General features: G+C 46.1%; 1 protein-coding gene across 2 annotated transcripts in view; it reads right to left on the reverse strand.

The window, feature by feature from the left end:
* Positions 1 to 25458, reverse strand: part of LOC110473800 (rho GTPase-activating protein 39) — a 60400-nt gene extending 34942 nt beyond the window's left edge. For both annotated transcript variants that reach the window (XR_002465935.1, XM_021536656.1), the window contains exon 1: positions 25386 to 25458. Coding sequence is in view for 1 of the 2 variants with exons in the window: in XM_021536656.1 (XP_021392331.1) it covers positions 25386 to 25396 (11 nt within the window). In the remaining variant the exon portion in view is untranslated. The remainder of the gene's footprint in view (positions 1 to 25385) is intronic.
* Positions 25459 to 25619: the final 161 nt, after the last annotated feature.

Consider the following 25619-nt stretch of genomic DNA (forward strand, 5'->3'; position numbering starts at 1 on the left):
CCAAGACAAAATGCCAGTTGGTGTCATCATCAGAGATCATCTAGCTGAGGATGTGCCACTGCCAAAACAAAGTGCGTTGTTAACAGGTCCTCCTTGAGGAGGAGGAATGCAGTTTGGCCATCACACACAGAGTGAAGTTTCTCAGAGACTGACCACAGTGTCATGGTGACACCAGCCAAAGGCAGGGAAGTGTGTGCAGGGAAGGCCACTTGCTGTATAGCAACCAACTGGGGTGATGGGGATGGGTATCTGAAATAACCTGCCCCACAGAAACAAGTTCAAATCCTCTTTCATTTGCTGTTAATGGAGCATAGGACAAAGGACCAATGAAAAGGAGCAGAAGCAGTCATACAGAGAATAATGCCATGCTCACCATCCTGAGTCCTCTAAAAGGAAGCCCCTGAGGCAGATCATGGCAAGCCAGTTCAGGAATGGGAAATGGGTATCAACCCAGAGGCTCCACTGCTACTGACATTGCTGCTCCTCTGTGGGTCTAGGCTCCCAGCTGACTGAAGAACAGCACGGGCTGTGTTAAAGAACTCAAGCCACTACAGACTTTTTAAAATCACACTTGCCCCTTCACCTTCTTCAAAACAGGCAAAGCCACCTCAGAAAAATTCACTTAGTACATATGCTGAGAAACAAGCACAACCTCCAGGTGGTTCTGATTGACTCAGATTTCCGTATCAAAGCCAGGACAAGGCTGTAAAACTCATCTCTAGCCTCGAACTGCAGAGACCCTCCAGAAGGTCTCTAGCATCGGCTCCTTATGGGAATCCTCCTTCAGCTGAGTGAGAGAATTCAGGCTTTATTCACTGGCTTCTCTCACCTGAGTCCAGAAAAGCTGTAATTTATATCTTAGGACGAAAAAAGTACCCAAAACAAACATCTCCCTCCTACACACACACACACACACACACACACACACACACACACATATACACATTATAACTTCTTTTGAATACCCATGCCTCCTTCTAACAAAAAATTATAGAGAACAAAAATAATGTCAGGCTGTTCATAAAATTCTCCTGCTCCTGAAAATAAGCACTATGCAAACAAACCAACCTCTGCTTTGCCAAAGACAGACCACACTGCGAAAATCCAGAACAAATGCTGATTGCTCAAAGTCTGAGCACATATGCTTAGCTCCAGCAAGAGCAGAACAGGGACAGGCCTCTGAAAGCAGAGCGCAGCCTGGCATCACATTGCACAGAAGAGAGAGAATAACACCATCGTTTGGGTGGGTTAGTGATACAAGAGAGCCTGGAAAAGGTCTTATCACAAAAAACATCTTATTACTTTGGTGTTTTTAATGAAAAAGAAAAGAAAACAAAAAACAACAAAACAAACAAAACCAAAGCCACAAGCCTTCTGCTAGGTGGTATTTTCAAAGATGATGTCAGATGGGAAACTTGATGGCTTTCTGGTTGCTTGGACTCTGACAGCTCTTGCCTCTTTCCTAGTTTTCCCAAACTTTCCGCCAGCCCAGGTACCAGCATTGCTGGCTCCATGTTGCTGCTGTTAGCCTCTTGATTTATGCCAAGTCCAGAGCAGAACAGACAGTAAAGGGGTAGCTCAGTCCACAGGAGCAGGTTGAAGCAACACCAAAATTACCAGCAAATTCCCCCAATATCCTGTCTCAGAGAGACAGATGTAAGAAAAAAGGACTTTTAGGACACAGATGAGATGTCTTGGGGTCTCTGAAAAAGGAGAGAGGAAGGGCATAAGGAAGGACAGACCTATGACAATGATAATCAGTTTAAAATAAAGTCCAGAACAGTCTCAAAGGCATAAGGCCCAACAGCCCAAGACCAGTACCTGAACCTTGGGTGGAATGGATGCACAGACATCTTAGAGCTCTGTATGTCAGTAGGGAGGAGGGAAGGTAGCACAGACACTCCCACACCAACCTTCATGTTTCTCTATTATCCGCTCTGTGCTGAATGTTGTCCACTAGGTTTGGAGTGATTTGAGTCCTGAAATCACTCCCTGGAGCCACAAAGGGAGCACTCCAAGGGAGGGGAAGACAGAAGGGCTTGAACTGCTGCTCATCCCCACCCCATCCTTTAGCCCCCCATCACAGAATGGGCAATTCTGCAACAGAGAGAAGATCAAGGGACAGAAAACGTCCCTGTTTTAATGGCTTCGAGAAAAAACACAAAGCACGTGCTGGTTGGACACTGAGCAGAAGGAGGATATGTACTGGAGACACAGGCACCAGGGGACTGCCTGGTGACCAGCAGACCAACACTAAAGGAAACTGAACCTGAGGGCAGGAGGGGCAGTAAAATCCACTCCTGTTAAAAAAATCTTGGCAATGCAAACCAGGTACAGGTTTCCACCAGAGAGCTACCTGCCGCTTCCCTGGAGGCCAAGGGCCTCTCACTTCTCTCTCTCCTCAAATTGTCATTGAGGGTGAGCACTTTGGCCTGTGTTATGGCTAGAGACCAGCTGTTGCCACTGCAGAAGGCAAAAGACATGTCAAAAAACATTCAGCATCAATAAGTTTCCAAATGTTTCCCTCTACTCTTTGCAATAATCCACAGGCTGGCCAGGGCACATATCTGGCAGGCAGCCCCTCCTGCCTATCTGTCCCAGCCAGCCCATGAGTTTCACATGCTGAGGAGCAAAATCATTTGTGGAGTTTGAGCCCCAGGCCACAGCAGAGAAGTGAGCTAATTTTCTTGGGCTATGGGACCTGCCCTGACACCCTGTCCAGCCCTCAAGTGCTGTCATAGCATACCTTGGGTCTCTTGTGCCATTATGGCTGGAGTTTTCATTCTGCAGGTCAGAGCACAAGCTCAAAACTCCAGTACTTAAACAGCCTCCCCAAAGCTCTGGTTTGCCCCAGATGAAGTGGCACCTCCTAAGCTCAATGAAAGCTTAAGCAGAGTTATTTTTCCTTTTAAGGGGCTGAGTACTTAAGAACAAATTGCAGAAGAAAAAAAAAACTTGCAGTCTTCATCCCCTCTCCTTCCAAAATGTGCTGTGTGCATCCACAGCTGCATCTAAACTACAGCTGCTGGAAGGCAGGCAGCTGTGGAGGGAAGCTCAGTGCTGGAAGGATGGTCCCTGCCCAGGGGACACAAGGTGCCTTGGCAGGGAGCTGAGACATGGCACAGCTCAGTGATGGCCTCCTACCTGCACAGCCTTAGGCTGCATCAATCCCAGGACACATTGTCAGGTCTGTCGCAGGACTGAGACCAGGATTGGGACCAATGCTAGCACCACTGCACCTGATAGTGACTACATCCCACCTCAACATGCTAATAACTAGACTTTGTCCCCAACAGACAGGATTTAAATGGGAAAACTTCAATTTTGTCATTATTCTAGAGAGGAAATTATTTCACAGTTGCTTAGGTAAAGGCATTACAGGACAACCTGCCAGTTCAGCAACAAATTATGACCACGGCTGGGATGCATACTGCTTACCTTCCACCCCTGGTGCTCCCCCATGGCAGCATATTGGGCTCAGCCCCAAGGAGGCAACCTGATGCCTTCCCATTTGCTCCCATGGTGATGCCCCTGGTTTCAGGGAGGATTTGTGCAGGCACACTGCAAGCATGGCTCGATGAGCATCACCATGGTCATCCTACCTGTACAGGATCCCACCAAAGGGGGCAGCAGGGCTCTTGTAAAGTCATCACCAGATACACCAGCCATCCTTCCAGGAGTGTAAATCTCTACAGGCAGGTATCCAAGGTAGTAGATCTACTTTCTCCATGTCTTCTTGGGACACACCGATCTAAGATACATGATGCCAGCTGAAGCAGACCTGAGCTTCATCCTCTTCTGAGAGTGTATGCAGGCACCAAGTCATACAGGATCTGCCCACAATGGTACTCAAAGCAGCTAAGAGCCTCCCACCATGAATGAAACTCTAAAATCAGGCCTGGGCTGTTTGTGTTTTTTTAAGAAGGATACATACAAACAAGAGGAAAGGATGGAGATAGAACCCCTAAGTCTCCCGCCTTCTCAATGAGCCCCAGTACCTCTTAGCACTACCTGCTGACTGAAACCCTTGTCAGTGACTAAAAAGCTGAACATGGCTCCACAGACCTGTAAGGCCCCAATACCTCTTGGCAGCTGTTGAACAGAAGTAAACTGAACGTGAAGCAGGATGACATTTCCCAATGACAACAAAATTGCACCCTGGGTGAAGAGCATCTAGCTTTTAAACTGCAGGAATGAGGTGAAAAAGTTGTATCTGCCAAAATTACGTAGGACAAGAGCCCAGAGCTCTGGAAAAGCAGCATACACCAAGTGCTCTCCCTGAGCCAAAGCAAGTAATGTCACATCAGTGATATCCCTGCTATTTCAAGGACGCAGCAGCAGCCACTGCCCTGTCATCCTATAATTACTGACAAAGATCTTGATTTATCTAGCTTGCTCCCCAGCTGCTTCAAGACTGAGATTTACTCTTCACTGCCTCCTATGTCACCACTCCTGATTTCAGGGATTTCTCCCAGCATTGCCATGAAGCCAACACAGCAGCTGCCTCCTCAGACAGTTGATGCCAAACAAAGCAGTCTGGGAATAGGAGGCTCTACAATCAGAAGTTGTTTTAGAAAAGCCACATTACCACATAAACCCAGCAATTGCTCCAGGACCTTGGGACTCAGCAGTGACTGATTGTCACTTCTGTATATGGATCATCCTGGGCTTGGTGACACGCCAGGAAGTGCACAGACATACACACACTGCAGTGCAGCATAGTTTCCCCATACAGGAGGACAAAAGAACAACCATTACTCTGCCATCTTCACTGAAGGGAAGAGAGAGCCCATAGCAGCCAGAACAGAACAAAGTAAATAGCCAGCTCCCAAGGCTCATTTGCATCATACACAGGGATGTTTCTTTTCTGCAGAAGGGAACACTGAGTAATGACAATAAAACATTTACACAGACTTCTGAACAGTGTCAGAGAGTGAAGAGGAGGAAGACAGGAACAGAAAAGAAACTTCAAGAACCAGGAAAGGGAAATCCAGGACTGTTTGGTCCTCAGGACCAAATGGCCACCATAGTGAGAGCACTCAGGGCTTGGGACTTAAGGACCTCTCAAGACCTCTGATCTAAAATAATTGCACCAGACGATCAAAAAACCATGACAATCATACCTTTTCTAAAGGCAGAACATCAGCTGGCAATGGTCAGGAACAGAAGACTGAAACTGTAATTACAGGGTGGAGAACCTGCACCGCCAGACCATGCACAACTGGACTGTGTCACCCCAGGTGCCAACAGACGATGCCCTACAAACAGCCAGATCACAGAGCATAATGCTTTCAAGCACCACTCAGCAAAGCTACATATCTAAGGCAGCTAAGTTCCCAGAATATGACATTAGTAAAATAATGGCCCTGTGTCTCTGCTCATTTGAAGGGCTACCAGTCATTTATGAGCTGAAAAACAGAGTCTCTTTAAAACTCATGCACAACATAGCCACGGATAGCAAGGTACCAAGTCATTCCTCAGATATCAGGGTCCACAAAACACTGTGGGCTAAAAGCACAAAACAAATATAACAGTACTTCATCATAAGTTCTTTAGCGTTATTCATTCTTCAGCAAGAACTCCAACTGCAGCTGTCTCTGCCAATTCTGTTGAAAAAAATAATGGGAGAACAGATGCAGTGAAGCTCTTGAAAGTATTAGCTGTCCAAGCTTGTTATGTGTGACTCAAGTTAACCACCACAACACCAGGCTAGCAGAGGAATTTGGTTGCAAGTCAAAGGAAAGAACAGGAGCAGGAGTTGGCAGTAAGTCAAAGGAATAACAGTCTGCAAACAAACAACTCTCTCCCGTCCTGTGAGATGCCATCAGGAAGCTCATCCCAATAGGACCCTGTGCAGAGGAGCCACTTCAGTGTCATAATTTTCTCCAGCCCAAAGCACACCAATTTCCTCTGGCAAAGAAGGAGAGATAGTAAGTATGTAGCTGAAAACCTCAGGCACAAAGTTCATAAGCTCTTTATAAAACAGCAAGCAAGGAAAATAAATATATCATGGAAAAGAGGTCCTTCCATTTATTTTGTCTACAGGAATTGCTGAACAACAAGCATATCAGACACAACGGAGTCAGGATGTTGCAAAGCCAATGCACTGGACCCAGAGCATCGGTCCCTTCTGCGGCCCCAAAGCCTCCCCTCCTGCACGCCTGCCCCACAAGGAAGAACATGGGTCCCTGCTCTATGCACAGCTCCAGCTCTGGAAAGCTTACCTATCCCTATGTGAATTCTTAGTTTGGGATGAAAAACACAGGCCATATTTGACTATTTTATCTTGTTTTTTATTCTGAGGTAATAAACCATGAAAAAAGCTTCCTCCAAAAGGAAAGGCACACTTAATTGTTGCCCCAAACTCACATTCTTTTCCTCATTGTCTCTACAACATTACAGTGTGAGTAGGAGTCACATCCTGTGAGCTGTATTTCAGCCTCTTCTTTGTCTGCTACACACTTGCATCTTCTAGACCAGCAGTGACTACAGTAACACCTTGAACTCCAAGTAAACCAAAGTACTAGTTATCTATAGTTTCAGTGCTTTGTCACTAACAAGCTCGAGCTTGATTCAATGAGAAAGAAAGACTGAAATGTTTGACCTTGCCTTAAAATGCAGTCACATCTTTTTTAAAACTGAACATCTCTTCAATCTCACAGATATAAAATTTCACAAAATAAAGCACAATTAGTTAAAGCCCAAATTTGCCTTTGCTCTCACCATGTCATAGAAACAGGTGGGATTAACCACAGGGAGACCTTATTGTGGTCTTCAACTACTTCTCCTTCATGAGAGGATGTGGAGGGGCCAGTACCAATCTCTTCTCTCTTGTGACCAGTGACAGGACTTGAGGAAAGAACATGAAGTTGGAGGAGGTTTAGGTTGGATACCAGGAAAGTTTTTTACCGAATAGGTGGCTGAGCACTCAAACAGGCTCCCCAGGGTACCACTCACAGCAGCAAGCCCATCTGAACTCAAGAAGCATTTGGACAATGCTCTCAGGCACAGGGCGGGATAACTGGGGTGTCCTATGCAGGGCCAGGAGGTTGTAGACTCAGTGACCCCAATGAGTCCCATCCAACTCAGCATATTCTATGATTCCCAAGAGTCCACAAGAAGGCAGCTCATGGCAAATAACTGCATCAGCCACCAAAGACTCTCAGCTGTTTCTTGGAGATGCTCAGGAAAAACCAACTGAGCTGCAGAAGGAGGCAGTCCTGCATGGCGCATGATGCCTCCCCAGAAAGACTCAGCCCTAGGCTGCATGTCTGGACGTACTACCTTGAACAGACTGCCCCCAAGAAACAGGGAGAGCAACAATTAAAGAAGGATGCAGTCACTCACTGGGGACATCACAATTATTCCTTGCTTTGGACAAACCTTTTGCAGGGCATATGCTCATTTCTTCAGCCTCTCCAAGGAGGTCGGAAGGATAAAGAATTCCCTGTTTTCACTGTATTTTTTTCTTTCAGTTAATGACAGTAGGCTATCAATCCAGCAGGTCAGGGAGATCAGGGAAAGTTCAATATCAAAGACAGTGATATCCAAAGCTGCAAGTTTCAAGGCTGCTAAAAAAAACCTTTCAAGTTGGTGAGGAAAGGAAGACAGGGTTGTACAGTGTCATAGTTTGATGCTAACACAATGCCAGTGCACCCATGAAAATATATTTTTTTCAAATGACTGCTGTGAGATGTGATCAGAAACAGAGCAGAGAAGGTTCAAGCTTAAAAATAAAGAAAAATAACTTTATTAACCTACAACTATAATAAAAGGAACACAGAGAATTCAGAATGCAAACCTTTTAATACATTCTTCCTCCCCCCACCAATTTCCAACAAAACACAGTGAGACAAAACCCTGGATTCCCGATCAAGTTACGACCCCTCAGATAATCAATTCTCAGTTCATCACGGGAGAGAGGAGTCTCTCTTGTACCATAGACTCCCCCAGGAAACACAATTGCAACCTCTTGTGTTCCCATGTCACACATGGCACTGCCCGGAGAAAATCTGCCAGTGTGACACTCTCCTTTCCATGTCACAGTGCTCTCACCACCGTGCACGAAGAGACTGCTCATAGAGCTTCTTTAAGGATGCTTTGCCAAGGACCAAAGAACAACAGCTTCTCATTTTGGGACAAAAGTTCCCCCCCCCATTTTCTCCTCCCACGGGGCTGAGGGTCTGGAGAACAGAGATCTTCTTCCCTGAAGACAGAGGGCATCATCACATCTTCCTCATCTTTTCTCTGTTCATTTCACTCCTGCACATGATGTCACTCCCATTCCTGTCACTCTCTTGGCTCAAGTCATCGCATCCCTCTAGAATGCAGTCTGTGTTGCAGGAGAAATTGGTTCAGTCTATGGCTATACAAGGAAAGTCCAGCCAAGGCCACTCCATCATCTCCTCCCAACTAGGATTTTTTCTTCTAACATCTCAGGTCCCAGACGGTTTCTCTTCTCTTTCAAATCAAGGAGGAGTAGTGTTTCACAAAACTTTCTTTGCCCAGAAAGGGTTAAAAGTCTCGGGCTCCCAGGACAGCTGAGATCTCACAGCAGGCTGCCAAACTCCCACGGCTGGGCACCTTCCCTCTCCTCTTCCTCCTCTGTGTGTGTACTGTACTGCCAGAACATATCAAATTTCCAGGTAGAATGGGCTCTCTCTTTCTCTCTCTCCCTCTGGGGGGCCTGCCCAGGACATCTCAGTGTTTCTCCACCCTTCTGTCCTGCAGGGGTTGACCAGGTTCCATTCCCCTCACCCCCCTTCTCTCTCTGGGGCTCCAGCCTCCCTCAGCCACAGCCACATAGCTGCCGCTCCTCCACCAAGCCTGTGGCTAGGCACAGCAGCTCTGCTCTCTTCACTGACCAGAACCAAAAAAGAGCCTTCCCATGGGAGCTCTCCGCTTTTAACCCACTATGTTCTCAGAGGCATGTCCAATGTCTTCAGTGGTCACACCAGGTGTCAATATTCAAAGCTGACCACTGATTGGTTTGACTATAATTTCACGTGAAAATTCACTTCCTTATCAACCTGTGACATACAGTTAATATCTACACCTCAGTAGAAGAAAAGTGGACACCCCAGATGAGAGGAGACTGGTCTGGCAAAACAACTTCTTCCTCTGGAGGGATGAAACTGGAGAACTGTGACTTGTGTACACCTAGAACCAGAGCTGGGGACAGACTCATGACCCTGGTTCAAACCCATCACAGCTCTCCACAGATGCTCAGGCTCAAGTGGAACCACCCTTTTAAGCAAAAGCCCAGGTTTCACCTTTTCCAGAGCTCTTTAAAAGGTTCCAAAAAACCACACTGGTGATGGTATTTTTGACACAGTTCCAACTCAAACCAGATTCATGCAAGCATGCTAATGCACTCTGGGGTTTTAAACACCACTGAATTCAACCAGTTCCAAGAACAGTTGAACTGCAACTTTAAATACTCAGAGTTTATCTTGTTTAAATAACCAGGAGACAAGTAAAGAAATCCTGTACACCAGAGCCTGGCCCAGATCATGTCTGATTTGCACAAGGTTCTCCCTTTCACCAAGTCAGTCCGAGATAAACACTTAAGCTACTTCACATAGCTGGAGGAGTAAATATGTATCATCTGTTTGTCCTGGTTTAAAGGAAGGAGGATAAAGGAAAAAGAAAAAGAAACTGAATTAAAAAGAAAATTGAGACATGACTTTCTTATAAATGGCACAAAAGAGTGCAGTGGGTGGCTGCAGAGCTGGCAACACTAGACAGGATCTCCAGAACAAAAAAAACCCAGGAAATCTGCAGTGTCACTTCTCCCCACAATTATTTAAAATGAGCTTATTCCTTGTACTTTGCCCATGAGGAAGAAGCAGCTTCCTGGCTATGATAGGGGGAAACACAGTTATTAATAGCATAACAAGGAGCAAGTCTCAGAAGTTATGTTGCAGCCCTGGAAGATCTTGGCTGGTTCATGAAAACGTGTTGCCATGGTAGTAATTGCTATACATGGTAACAGTGAACAGTGGGGTGAGAACAATACATTTCTCGATTTTATGCCCAAAACAAGTTCCTTTTGTTTTCTCCCACCAAAACCCACATATTTATTAGCTTGTGTTCAGTCCAAAACTGAGCTTTTCACTTTCAACAGTGGAAAGGAAAATAGCAAAAAAGAGACTGTCATGGTTTGACACTGGCACAATGCCAGCGCCCCCATGAAAATGAAACCTCTCAATTGAATGCTGTGAAATGCGATTGGGAACAGAGCAAAGCAGGCCAAACTTAATAATAAGGGAAAAAACTTTATTAAGCTACTACTACTATACTACTATAAAAGAAAAAAAGAAAGGAAAAAAACCACACAAAATTCAGAATTAAAAACTTCCAAAGCATTCCTCCTCCCACCACCCGACTCCAACAAACCACAGCAAGACACAACCTGGACCCCAATCAGGTTTCCACCTTCCAGACAATCGATACTCAGTCCATCGAGGGAGAAAGAGTCTCTCCTGTGCCACAGACCCCCCAAGAAACACAGCTCCACATCCTGTGTTTCCATGTCACACATGGCACCGCCCGGAGAAAAAACGTTTGCCATAGTGGCCCTCTCCTTTCCATGCACAGTGCTCTCATCAGCAATGCATGGATGGACAGACTGCTCTTAGGATTTTTCCTTTCAAGGATGCCCTGCCAAGAGGGGAAAAACAACAGTTCAGTTTTTCATTCTTGGGACCACAGTCCCCCCCATTTCCCCCTGGGGCGGAGGGTACAAGAACAGAGATCTGCACCACCACAAACCTCCCCAACTTTTCTCTGTTTGCTCCATTCCTGTCTTTTCTCAGCTGCTGAAGCAGGTCTCTTGGCTCACCAGCATCCTCCTAAAATACAGTCTCTCTCTTGGAGGAGAAAATTGGTTCAGTCTGTGGCTACCAAGGAAAAGTCCAGCCAAAAAGCCACTCTATCATCTCCTCCCACCTAGAATTTCTCCTTCCAACATCCCAGGGTCCAAGCTGTCTCTCTTCCTCTCTTTCAAACCAAGGAGGAGTAAAATTTCACAAAGCTTTCATTTCTCAAGGAAGGGTTAAAAGTCCCGACTCCCAAGGATGGCTCACTGCCCGGGCTCTGGCTCCCACAGGTGGCTGGGCACCTTGCAGCCCGCCCCACCCTGCTCTTCTCCTTCCCTGCTGCGTACTGATGACAAAACCGCCGCTGTCTCTTTCTCTCTCTAGAGAGAGAAACTCTGGGGGGGAATGGAGACATCCCAGATTTCTCCACCCTTCCATTTGCAGAGGGCCAGACCCGGTCCCAGTCCCTGCACCCTTGGGCCTACCTCGGAAGGCCACATGGCTTTTCCCCTCCCCCACCCAGCTCGTTGCAGGGCAGTGAAGAGCCTGCACTGCACCCTGACTGGAACCAAAAAGACCGAGTTCTCCTGGGAATTCTGCTTTTAGCCACTCTGTGTTCTCAGAGGTGTGCCCACCTTCAATTGGTCAATACCCAAATTGACCTTTTCCTTCCAAGAAAATTCTTTTTCCGTGTCAAACCATGACAGAGACAAATTCAGGAAGACATTAAAGCAGGCACCACTCTCTGTCCTTCTGCAATGGCATGGTTGATGGATTGGGGCAGAAACTGGACCACATTCAACTTCACTTTTTATTTGATATCCATCTAGACAGTCTTCATCTGCCAAACACTATGTACCCAATACAAAGTATTTGCTACTGATAAAAAAAAACAAGAGCAAATAACTGAAGAGGCACTTAAAGCAAGGCCTCTTCCAAGACGGGATGACCTGACGTTCAATATCCAACATGGCAGCAGAACACAATGATGCTGTGTTATTCTGTCCTTTGCTTTCATCTTCACAGTTCCCAGCCTCCTCTTCCCTTCCTGTAGCCCTGCCAAGCACTGAGCATGTAGAAAGTGCTGATACTTTCCAGAACCATCTGTTACCCTCAACTCATTCCTGAATTTCAGTGCTCAGGATTTCTTCCCTCATTTGCTCTTCCCCAGCCACTACTTTCATCCCCATTTCTAGATCAGGTACACTGTGAGCAGCAGAGATCCCAGTCTGGCTTCCCCAGGACTTCCCTCCCCTGTAAAGTCTGACCATCTACTCCTCATCTTTGCAGCCCACTCTTTTAACCATTTATTCACCCATGATGGACTTTTCCTTGATATCCTGTGCTGAAACATTTCACTGAGGTCCATGAGCCCACTCCACTTGATCAGCCCTGCCATGTACTTGGAAATAACTTCCAAGTACCAGTGGAGTCACATAGCTGAGTTTTGGTCTACAAAAGCCATATTAGCTCTTCCCCAACATGTCACACCCATTTATGTTCCCACTTACTACTGGTTTCTGGAAACATTGAAGTGTAAGACATGCACTTTTGATAAAACCAAGTGCCCCTTCCATTCTGCCTACAGGTGAGACACTCAAGGAGGTTTGTTAAGCAAAACATATAAGCCTGGTCATGCCCTTTCTCCATCTTCCTCCTCATTGCTCAAGAACCCACACACGTATTACAGATGCTAAAGGCAGATGGCTAGCTGTTCTTCCTAGTAACTATTTCAGTCTGACTGTAAGTTTACCCAAATACTTTTTCAACCTGATGATGCCTTTTGTATCCACAACCCTCAAGAACACTGAAATCAGAAGTTGATCACAGACTGTGTAAAATAAACAGCCTTCCTCCCATCTGCTATAAACCAATCTCCTTCAGGTTTCACCAAGTGCCTATAGTTCTACGGCCACAAGACTTGGTCGAAAAAAAATCAACTTATCCATAGAAAGGGGAAGCACTGTCCCCAAATTTTAAAAGGGTAGAAAGGAGGACCCTGCGAACTATCAGCCTGTCAGTCTCACCCCTGTGCCTGGGAAGATGATGAAACAGACACTCCTGGAAGCTCTGCTAAGGACATGGACATGATTCAAGATGCCAGCACAGCTTTACCAAGGGCAAGTCCTCCCTAACCAACCCAGTGGCCTTGCACAATGGCATAGCTCAGTAGACAAGGGAGGGGACAGAGATGTCATTTATATGGACTTCCATAAAGCCTTTGACACAGATCCCCACTACATCCTGCTCTCTAAACTGGAGAGAAATGTACTTGATGAGTGGACTGTTAGATGGATAAGAAAGTGGTTGGACAGTTGCATCCAGAGAGTAGTGCTCAATAGCTCAGAGTCCCAATGGACATTCATGAAAAGTGGGGTCCCTCAGGGGTCCGTACTGGGACCAGTGTTGTACATGAAGGGAACAAGTGTACCCTCAGCAGGTTTGCAGATGACACACCTGAAGGACAGGGCCATCCAGAGGGACCTGGACAAGCTTGAGAAGTGGCCCATGAGAATCTCCTGAGGTTTAACAAGGACAGATGTTGGTGCTGCACCTGGGCTGGGTATCAGTCCCAGTACTGATCCAGACTAGGGCAGGAACAGATCGAGGGCAGCCCTGATGAGAACGATTTGGGGGTGCTGGTGGATGAGAGGCTGCACACGTCCAGCCGTGTGTGCTGGCACCCAGAAACCAACCATGTCCTGGGTTGCATCAAAGGAAGTGTGGGCAGCAGGTCAAGGGAGGGGATTCTGCCCCTCTGGTCCCCTCAGGTGGGGGTCCCACCTGCATCCAGTGCTGCATCCAGCTCTGGAGTCCTCAGTGCCAGACAGACATGAACCTGGTGGAGCCAGTCCAGAGGAGCCCACCAGGTAGTTCAGGGGGATGGAGCAACTCTCTTAGGAGGAAAGGCTGAGAGAATTGGGCTTGTTCAGCCTGGAAAATAGGAGGCTTAGGGGTGGCATAATTGCAGCCTTCCAGTTCCTAAGGGGTGCTTACAAGAAAGATGGACAGGAACTTTTTACAAGAGCATGTAGTGACAGGACAAAGAGGAATGGATTCAAACTGAGAGTAGGTTTAGATTAGGTACTTCTTTGCTGTGAGGGTGGTGAGGCACTGGAATGGGCTTGCCCAGAATAATCATGGATGCCTGTTCCCTGAATTGTTCAAGGTCAGGCTGAATGGTGCTCTGAGCAATCTAGCCTGGAGAAAGATCTCCTTGTACATGGCAGGGGGTTGGAAGTAGGTAATCTTTAAGATCCTTTCCAACCCAAACCATTCTCTGATTCTATTACCTTCATGACTTTGCATACTTTGATCTTGCGATGGAAGACTTTTTCAAACCAAGGAATCACAAATTTTACATTCTCTCCTCATAAGGCAGTTGCTCTGTCCTTTAGTTATTTTAATTATCTTCACTGCAGCCTCTCTTAACACCACTGTCCTTCTCACAATGCAGACATCAGAACAGCATGCAGCCTCCAAGACATGAACAAAGTGTTAAAGAGGGTCAAATTGATGCCCTCTGCTTCAGTATTAACTCCCTTGCTGATGGTGACCAAAACTGATTGGTTTCTTTGGCAAACAGAACTGATGATTTTAGAGAACTGTCAATGACTCCAAGCTCCTTCTCAAGCTATAACCACTAGTTCCAGGCTGAGTATCAAACAGGTCCAGTACAGGTAATTTTTCCCTTTTCACCATGTTTTCCTACACTAAAGCTTATCTGTCACATATCAGTCCACTTCCTCAGTTCTGTGAAGTTCTTATGGATTTCCTCATCCTCAGTGAGCTATTCAACCCACTGAAGAAACTGATGATGCTTTGCAAATCTGGGAATGTCCCTGCGCCCCTCTATACCTGAGGTTACCCATAAGGTGCAAAACACTCCCAGAACCAGTTTCTCGAGCCTTACTGCTGAGTTCCCCAGGCTGAAAAATGACCAGTAAGCCCTACCCTTTGCAGTCAATGCTTTCACCAGCTCTTGGTCCATAACAAGACTCTTACTCCACGACGACTCTTTCCTCAAAGCCTTTGGCAGAGAACCTTGACAAAGGCTGTTTGAAAACACAGACACATGAAGCCCAGTGGTCCTGCCCCCAGAATGCTCATCAACCTCCAGCAGGTCAGTGAGACAGAGGCAGGGCTTGCCTTTACAATAGCCTTTCTAACACTGCTCCAAGCAGCTGTGCTCGGCCACGCCTTCAGCAAACTTGTTCTTCATTGCAGAGACTTAGGCACAGGGGTCAGACCCAACAGTCCATGGAACCCTGAATACTCTTCACAGCCCTTCCCTAGCAGTGCACCTGGACAAATACTGAGCCACTTCCCCAATTTCCTCAAGACTCTCAACTTTTTAAAATACTATTGCATTTGCCACCACCAATTTATGTGATACCAAGGTCACTTTAGTAGCAGGATACACATGAAAGTATCTCAGCAATTTCAGATTTAGGATCCTTTGGCACCCTTGAGTAAATGCTATCTGTTCCTTAGTTTCTTGTCAGTTCCTCTATTTGCTCTAAAGCTATTTCTACTGATGTACCATGTGAGACAACTTGTCCTACAGTTCTTCTGTAGGAAGCCTGAAGTTTGCAAAGCTCCTCCACAGGAGTCAAGATGGCCAAAAATGGTTTAGATTTTTTTTGTGATAGCTTATTTTCTGTGCCTCTCACACTTTGATCTCTTCTGCTTCCAGTTTCCAAAAGGCTTCAATGCATTTCAAAATTAATCATACCTGGCAAATTCACTCCTTGAAAGTCTTAATCTGGCCCACCTTATTTTGATTTTACATGCAATCTGCTGAAATAGATAGGTGTTTTGGTCTTCTTGCTGGGATACAACTTCCCCTTTTTGGTAAGCCTGCTTCTCATTCCACTGTCCTTCTTTCCTCTTCTTTCCCTTTTTTTGTGTCTTTCTTTAAAAGACCAAACAAAAAAGTCTGATCTGTTCTTGGTGGAGGTACCCACTCCTTCTAAGCTGGTAATAGAACCACTAAATATTTTCCATGCCACCTCTGTTCCTATCAACTCCTCTATAACCAAGGAACAGATCTCAGGGTTCTTACAAGACAACAGACAGCCCCTTTTTAGCAGACTTAGGAGTAAACACCAGCTCTAGGTTGAGGAAAAAATCTCATTTATTTTATTTTTATGTTGTCAGTCATAAAGATCCCATCATAACCCCAGGTTTTGCATTTTTATGACTATTCAGCACATATGTACTGAGTTTTCACAGGTAACTGCACAGTCACAGTTTCCAGATGCCCAAAATTAGATGCTTTTCCAGTTGGAAACATATTACACAAACAAAGTACCTCCTGAGGCACCCACCACATGAGAGGTAGAGGGGTCAAGGCTTCACCTTCCCAGGAGGAATACAAGATGACATCAAAGGGCAGAAAATACTCCAGGAGAGCAGCACCCTGCAAGAGCATTTCCCTTCCAAGGAACTGCCAGAGCTTGGACCTTGTCCCTTGTTTATTTTCAGCACTATTGAGCATAGAACTGTAGCCAAGGTTGAGGCCAGCAGGACCTTGGCAGGAGATGTGCAAGAGACAAAAAGCTGTGTCCAATGGCTAACAAACTGCAAAACAAGTTTAGTCAGCAACAGGTTTTAATCTAAAAAATAAAAGCATCATGGATCAATTATTGCCTGAAGCACAGTGAAAGTGAGGATTACATCTCTCAGCTGTTCATTCCTTTTCCCATCTTCTCTCACAGCTTAGCAAGGTGTGAAGTTCAAAGATGAAGCCCAATCTTGTCCTGCATCTTGAGCAGCACAAAGACCTCTGCTACAACAGAGCTGCACCCAAGAAGGGGCAGGCTGAATGCCCTTGGTAGCAGCACCCAGTTTTCACAGTCAGCCACCCCAATACTGCTTTGTGTCCATGGGCCCACATACTGCCTGTCCTAATGACAGGCCACACTTCCCAGAGGGTCAACAGAGCAGTCCAAGCTCTAGCACAGACACATCTCACTGTTAAAGCTCTTCATGTCACAGTTCATATTTGCCTTTCCCAGGACAAACAGCCACACCATTCAGCACGGTTTACAGCTACAGATCTATAGGCAAAGCAGTACAGATTCTTACCATATGAAACAGACCCAAAATGGTAATTTCTGGAGAATATTGTTAATTCATCTAAAGTCCCTCAAATCTCTGCAGCCCGTAATACCTCTGGATTTAAGCCAGGTCCAGCCAGAATTTGAAGGACAAGAAAGCTGCACTGCTGGCAGTTCCATGACAAATTTGTCTGTTCTCTGACCACCCGCATGCTCTTTCTTGAAGAAATAACTACCGTTGCAAACAGCACAGGCTTGAGCAAAGCAATAGGAATTAACTGCCTGCCCTCCTCTGCCTGCACCAAGGGCACACCATGTGCAGGTCCTGGAGGCCCAACTCCACTTTGAAGCTGGTGCCATGTGCCCTGGCAAGACCAGGGTAACAGAGCCCTCTGGGCCAGCTGCAGTGGCTATTTTATTTCTCATCCAGAGTACAAGATGTACCTTATATCAGGAGACACCTTAAAATAGAAAATTTTGCTACTCCCCAGTGAGACTCCACAGCAGCTCAAAATCAACAACTTTGGAGCTCAGCTCACCACCTGAGCCATCCAGGCCAGAGCACAACAACTACTGAAAGATGTTCGTTTTTGCATTTCCAGCTGAACTCCAGGTAGTTTCACTAAACTATTTGGTGATCACCATGCTCTTTTCACTCTTTCCCATCTGAAGTCTTTGCGTCCTGCCCCAGGGAAAGTGGGATAGACAAAGCAGCCTAAGGTGAAACTTCCCTGTAGCCCACAGCAAGTACAACTTCACTGAACACCAGGTACCCAAAAAGCTTCTTCACATACCTGTCACAGCTCAATAGCAGCTTTGCTTATCTAAAGAGAAAATAGTGAGTGATTTCATCCCTCCAAGACCAAATAAAGTTTAAGCATAAAATTGCTCAGCTATTAGAGCTCTGGATGGCTATCGGGGAGGCATCATTGGACACTGAGAGGTCACCTTCCTAGGGAAGGGTTATGGGGAGACAGAAAGATTGAAATCATTGACATGCCCCTCACTGCCAACTCATACAGCCTTCCCTGTTTCAAGAACAAGAGCAATCCAAAGAATTGTCACCATTAAAGGAAGTTCTGCCCACAGTATTTCTCTGCCAGCCTTCCTCTTGTTTAGAATTCAAGGCCGAAGTCACTTCAACAGCACTACATTCAAAGCTGGCTCAGCAGACCATGGAGAGGGAACAGGATTATAACATCATGGCACAATGGCACACTGGCACATTAAAATCAGAGTGGATGATTCAGTGATGTGTTCTCCATTACTCCTTCCCACTCCTTCCCCATCCCCAGCACTCATCACATGAGGCCAGTAGAGCTCCTCAAATCCTTCACAGGGATAACTCACCCTGGTAACTAACAGCAGATGGTTTTCTCTTGCTTTAGTGAACTCAAGCACTCTGGTAACAAAGACTCAGAACCAGAAAAAAAGTAAGGCAGCAGTGCACAGCTTCACCTCCAGATCATCACTGTCTTTTTTATTTTTTCTGCTTATTGCCATCCCAAAACAGACTTCTACTTTGGAATTCTCTAGAATCTTAAACCTGTGTTTTAGACTAATTTCAAATTACAGCTTTAGTGTATTTAGGCTGGATTGTCATACCACCACCAGACATTTCCTCAGCAGCTTCTAAGCCCACTGTACAAAAAGCAGCATATTTGCTTCTCACCATTATTTTCAGAGATTTTAAAACTAATTTTATGAGAATTAGAGTAGATCATTCAGGAGCAAGCTCCCTAAGGAGTTTCCAAGCCAAAACTGCAATTCAAAAGCCATTAGTACTCTAACTCAGGCCAGCAGATAAGAGCCCAAGGGCAGCACCAACTGAAGCACAAAGTTGCCCTTTAAGCCCCAATGCTGCTTCCTTCACACTCTTTTTACAGGGCTGATTAAATACACTCAGTCATATCCCACCCAGACTATTCACTGTATGACAGGGGCATACATTGCTAACATAATATACCTCTACCTTACAACGTGCTAAGCAACTGTCCTCAGACCTACATTAAACGCTCCTCCTTGTGCCAGCTGCATTCTAAGCTCTGCACCTCAGCTCACAGCCATTTCACCATCTCTCTTTGCTTCACTTCATGTCGATCGATGATGATCAAGAACACATAAAACACTTGGAGCTTCTCCTCTCACTGTAGCTTAGAGCAATACTTGGAAGGTCTAATAAAAAAAAATCCCAAACATAACTACTGGATCCAGGGAGCCAGGAAGAGCTAAACAATGTGGTTGATGCACCCTTGGATAGCTGTAGATATCAAAGAACTAAAATGTACACAAGGAAGAAACGGGTACAGGACCAGAAGATGACCAAATATGGCATTTATCACTTTACAGGAAACTGACCATGTTGAAACCAACAGCTGAATCTTGGGTTACTATTTAAACACCTACTTGGAAGACTCAGTGCCTAGATTACAATAGGACCACCCACAGCTTATTCCATGTCTGGAAACAACCCTGCACTTGATATTTCCCACATGGCACCAACAGCATACAGGGACAAGCCCAGAGCAGGTAAGACTACACAGTGTGGTACAACTGTGCCAGCAGATGAGCAGGGGGGGGTGAGAAGCAGGTTGGAGCAGTTGAGGTGGCCAGAACCAGCAGGCAGGTTGGAGTTCCAACAGAATGTGGGTCAGCCACTCCAGCCAGTGCAGAGGAACCTTTTCAAGCAAGACTACACAGCACAGCTCATACACTGCATTCTCTGGGCCTATATTTAATTATTCAGCTATAAAGTCTCCTGTAAGTTTTTCTCTGATTTTCATTTCTGAGTAAAAATAACCTGAGCCCTGGCTGCTTGTACACAACATATTGCACTGCCTCAGTCAGAAAAACCCAAGAAAGCTGAACTCCACATGGTTAAAGCAGATTTGCTGAGCTCAGTCTCAGGTCCTCAGGCAGCATTGTGCAGGGATTTTCTTGGTATCACTAGTGATGGAGACAGTAAGCCTCTTTGTTTATTTTTTCCCAGATGAATGATACAAGCAAAGGATAACACAAAAAAAACAGACCTACAGAACAAAGAGACTGTCCCTGCTACAGTGCACCTGGCCCTGGGCCACGAGTTCATGATGTCCACAATGATACAAAATCCTACTACATTAGTCTTATCTGCCTCACTTAACAGGTTTCTAGGCAAAAAGCAGCAACCTTGCTTGCTCAGGTAGGAAGCAGCCCCATCTATCACAGCAAAGTGCCTTATGGCAGTGTCCCACAGCTGCAAAATTCCACACAAGTGAACCCAGCACAGGTTTGTGTGGGGGACCATTACTGCTTGGCTTGTTTGATTTTGGTAGATCATAAACCCTGCAGCTAAGAAAAAGGTTGGTTAGAGAGGCCCAGGACTGCTCTGCTTCAAGTCGAGACAGGAACACATAGCAACTCTGGGGAGCACTGGTTGCTCCCTGTTCATCTTCATTTCATCTGTGTTGAAGTACTTGCCACTGAGGAACGCAAAGCATACCAAAAGATTGGTTCAGAGAGCTGGGCACAAGCAGAATACAAGAGGGGTAAGAAAATACACCCTCCTTAGAGAACCAGACTTCTATTTGCCTCTGGTGGCTCATGAAGATGTCAGCAAACAATTTTATTAAGACCTTTTTATTTCAGAAATTCTAGCACTCTGCAGCATAGAGCCCTTGCTGGAATTTCATACAAGACCTAAAGTACAATGAGACAAAAGAGCCTAAAAAATAATAAACTCAGCATCTCCGGCACTTTAGTCTTTCAGTGTGTTTTTTTCAGGAAGAATTTTCTAAAGCTGACATCGTCTACCTCAAAACCCCTCTTTTTGCCTGAAGCACATAACAAGGGGAGGCCATGTCTCCTTGCCATGCCAATACTCGCCTGGGAATCACAGACTCCTTTCCCTCTCCCATGCTTCACTGCAAGCAAACAGTCTTGATCTCCAGCACTCTAAGTTTTCCAAATATCTCTTGGCTGTGTGAGTTGCATAACCAAAAAATGGCAGCTGACAACGCACAAAGAAAAAAGCTTGGGAGAGTAGCTGGAAGACAGCTGACACCAGCTACACTGGAATTTACTGGGCTACATTCAACTGGAAATATAAAACACTTAATCCATACAGCAGTAACCTCAAACCCTCGGAACCATAATTAGGATGAGAGAATATATACCATATAATGGTATTTCCATTATCCCATGAGATAAAAGACCAAGCACAAAAGAATTTTCTTTTGACCTACAGTGTCTCTTCCAGATGTATGAACCAGACAGACCTCATGGCTGCTGCTTTAGTTAATACTTTCCTGCCACACCAAGAACTGATTGTTTTAAAAAACTATCCAAAGCAGATTACTCTTCCTCATGAAAAGCATAAAACCCATCAAACAGACAGCTTGCTTCAATAGATACTCACGACTGAGCTACTAAAAAGCACAAGAAATTATTTGTTCATTAAAGCTGTCTTTCCTATGCAGGAACAGCCTTTCTTGGCAAAGGCAGGTATTAACATTAAATACGTAATAATGACAGCAGAACTCAGGAAGCTCCTATGAATCCAGCTAAAACCAAATCCCAGTGCCTAGTCCGGAATTTCTTTTTATTACAGATAAGAGGGACTTCCTGAACTATTTGAATCTGCCTGTGGGGCTTTTTATAGAAATGCAAACATCACAACAAGGCACAAATAATTGCACTCCACTTGGGAAGGACTGATGGAGCCTAAATGGAGCAATTCAGTTTCTGACCTATCTATTTGCTGAAAGCTTGCAAGCATCTCCTAATTGCATCATCCACTGAGAAAGCCATTTGAGGAGTACAGCAGGAACAAAAACATTGGAAAAGGAGACAACAAGAAGGAGGAAACAGTCCTTTCCTTTGAACTTCTGATTAGTTTCCATCAAAAGACTCTGATTAGGCTAAAGGCGTTTCCTAAAGACTCGGCTTTATCTGCATAGGCAAACATTGGAAGGCTTGACTGCCCTTTGGAGCTAGCTCCGGGCCATGCTGATAGAAGCACCTTAAAAAGGTTTTGCAGTGATGGTAGACAGGACAACCACCTTGTCCTCTACAGTACCTCTTCTGCTTCTGCCAGAAGAGCTACTGAAGGAAAACAAACTCCTGGATTCACTTAAAGCCCGTCACCTCTAAAATATTTAATTCCGAGGAAACTTCCCAGGTAAGCTTACCAGCTCAGCAGCATGTTTAGAGGAGAGGTGACAACAGGAGCAAGCATATGGCAGAGGTCAGGCTTACTGATAACTTCTCCCACCTGCACTTATTTCTACTGATTTTGCAGAGCTAACAGAGACTTTTACTATCCCAGTTTATTTATTGCCAAGTGAACTACCAGAATCCAGCCCATCCAGGAAAAGGCTAATTCAGCAGACAAGAGTGGGATGACCTGCTGAGGGGCATGGGCTTGTCCTGCAGTCCAAGTTAGCTACAGAGAAGATGCTTATTCACAGCCTTATTAAGCCAGCTAAGAAGAGGCTAAACCAGAACAGGGCACATGAACCCAGTTCAGAGGATGTGGAGGGCTCTGCATGGCACAACAGTAAGAGGCTTGGATGCTCTGCCAAAACCAGAAGACTCCTCTGCTGCAAAGTCACAGCTGAATTCAGACACAAAGAGCCCATCAGCAGCTCCAGGGCAGGGTGACGAAGTGTCCAAGTTTTCATTCACTCCTAAATTAAAGTTGCTAAAAAACATGGAAACTGGTATTCATGCAAACTCAAATTAAAGCCTGAATTAATTAAGAATGACAAACTATACTAAAATGACTCAAGACTCAATAACAAAATTAAGAGTCCTCATTGTAATCACAACAAAACACATTACATTTTGTATTAATCAAATTAAAACAGCCAACCAGAACAGCGGGTTTCCTGTTTCCTGCACACTTAGTACCATTCCCAGTCCTTCCACCCAGTTAACATGACTTCAGCAACCTCAGTAGTTCTGGGTAGGCTGGAAGATCACCCTCTGCACCCATCCTGAGGCTGTTTAACTCAAACAGCCAAAAACATGCTACTAAAACAGCAAGTCCAACCTTAAAAGCTTTCTTCTCCATAAGTAAAATAGTAACCCAAGCAGTATCATTACTAAAGCATTTACCCATCAGGAAATACAGATATGACATGCATGATTCAAAAAAAGGATTAATGAACATGAATATTTATTAAATTGGCACTGTCAGCGGAAAAAATCAAACCATCCTCATGGGCCAAAAAGTCAGAATCCTACAGCTGTTTATGCATTGTTACTTTTAATTGCAGAAGTAATTCCATTAATGCTGATTTTGTGTATCTTAAAGCTCTTCCCACAGTCCCTCAACAATGCTAATAATTCTTCCTCCATGGCTCTCAGGAGAAAAAAATCCCTTGGTCCCTGGTTTACAAAACTTTACTCGTTTGTTATCAGGCAGTTACCCCAATCCTGTGAAGGCAGCCTCAAAAGAATGGCAGAACAGGTTTTAAAAATGCCTCAAAGCTCAGACACTAATAGAGTGAAATCCACAAGATGTTCTTACCCCATAGGCACCTCACTACAGGAATTCCAAGCTCTCCTTTCATCTTTGTACTACACATTACATTTTTCTAGAAAGTAAGTCAGTTGAATGGGAGGCACTTTTTTGTGCCCCTAAAGCAGGGCAGCACTCGGTAAGTCCTGTTCTGCATGGCATATTATGCATGCATGTCTCCCATGAGGATTTCTGCTGCAAATCCAGTCAGGGTCAGGCTGAAGGCAGACTTTTGCATCACAAGGATAACCGTAAAAATCTCTGTTACAAAATGCACCGAACCTGTGGACTGAGATCTCACTGTAGCTTATGTTCACCCAGCTAAGGCCAAGATATCTGTTTCAGCTAGGCAAACTTGTTGTGAATACAGAAGTCATGTGAACTATCTGAACAAAATTGTGGCTTCCAAATCTGCACTCCTATAATCCACTGTGATCTCAGCTCCAAATGGCCTCTATTCAACTGATAGGAAGAGTTGTCTCATCAACCCAACAAAAAACAAATTCAAAAGCACTAAAGAGACAGCGAGGGATACACAGGTAAAACACAGTAAAATCCAGGACAAGAAGCTCCGTACTCATCTGCACTAGCTAGTGGAAGGATACCCTCAAATCTACACAATTTTGTCAGGCTTTAGAATTTACCCCAAATGAGGAATCTACAACCTTGATCTCCAAGCATCTTTGGCTGTCACAAGCACAGAGGCAGAGGCAGCTGCTGTGAGTTGCTGTTCCTGGCAAGATGTGAGAATGTGACTGTGTTCATCATTTTGCTCTGTCTGAATTCTGGTATTCTAGAGCCACTCTCAATGGGATTTGCTATCCCATCCCAAGATGCTCCTGGTCTGCTGCAGGAGATGCAGAAGTAAAAAGAAATAAAACAACTTCAAATGCAAGAGCAATTAAAAATTATTTCAAACACTTGCATCACCAATGAGGCACTGAGCAAAAGGCCAATGCAGCTCTCCCCCAGCCAACAAGAATGTGAGAAGCCAGCTGAAATCTGGTACCCCTGGAGAGTCGCACTGCAGGAATTTTAAATCGGTCATGTATTTACCCTAGGATGAAAAAAAACACCGGCAAACCAGCACAACAGCAAGTAGCATCACCAACAGCAAGGATAGCGCTTCTCCTAGGCTCTGCACTTTCCTCGTGGCAGAAACAAACTTAATTTAACCACTTCTGGCCGACGATCCCAGGCACAGAGGGAACAGGAAGAGTTCTCCTTCAACAGGGTTATTCATTGGACCCGTAAAATCCGCCTGCGTTTGTCGGAAGCCGGATGCAGCCTGGGAAACTGGCCTGGCTACCTAGCCCTCCATTTTCACTGCCAACAGGTGATCTTGTCTCCCTACTCACTTCCAGGAGAGGACAGAACCCTCTCCTGGCCACAGTGCAACAGCCACACCCGACAGTATTTTCAATGTCATTCCATAAAAGCGCTTATTTTTTAAGCGAAAGAGAGAAAGTTACGGGGCACCCAGCCCAGCGCCACCGAGCCTGGGCTGGAACGGGCACAAAACCATGGTGTGGTCCCGACGAGCCGCCCGTCTTCGAGGGCGCCGACAGAATCCGGCCGCAGCCTCCGAGGAGGCGCCGGGGCCAAGGAGTAGGGAGGATTCGAGTCAGGGCCGGGCCGGCCCCGCTCGACCGAGCTCACGGCCGCCCGCCTTGCTCGGAGGCAGCAAATAGCCCAGTCCCGGCCCCGAGCGGAGGCCCCGGCGAGAGCTCGAGCAGTGCGAGAAGGAGGTCCCACCACAGACAGCCCAGCGCGACGGGAAGTGGCCCGGGACCACCGCCTCGCACGAGTCTAACCGCTCGGCACGGCTCGGCTCAGCACGGCTGCATTTCACCTGCCGCGTCGGCTTGCCCGGCCCCGCGTCCACCCGAGCCGGGAGTGGCTCCCAGCCCCCAGCCCCGGCCCAGGCCCACTGCCCAGGGAAGTGGCAACGCCTCTCTCCCCTCTCCCGGCGCTCAACAGGTGCGTGGTGGTCGCACTCACCTCTCCGCCATGGCCGCTCTGCGTGCGAGCGGGGCAGGATGTGAAACCCGATCCCAGCCCCGCCCGGGGGCGGTGCGGCCCGACCCGGGACCCCCGGCCGCTCCCCGGGTCCCTCTGCCGGGGGCTGCTGCACTGGGACAGAGCGGGCCGGGGCTGGTCGGGACTGACGAGGCCGGCGTTAGTGGCGAAGCCCTGGGTCGAGGGCAGGCTCTGGCAGCGGGTGCGGCCTTTGTC

This window comes from Lonchura striata, chromosome 17, assembly GCF_046129695.1.
Source record: "Lonchura striata isolate bLonStr1 chromosome 17, bLonStr1.mat, whole genome shotgun sequence".
NCBI lineage: Eukaryota > Metazoa > Chordata > Aves > Passeriformes > Estrildidae > Lonchura > Lonchura striata.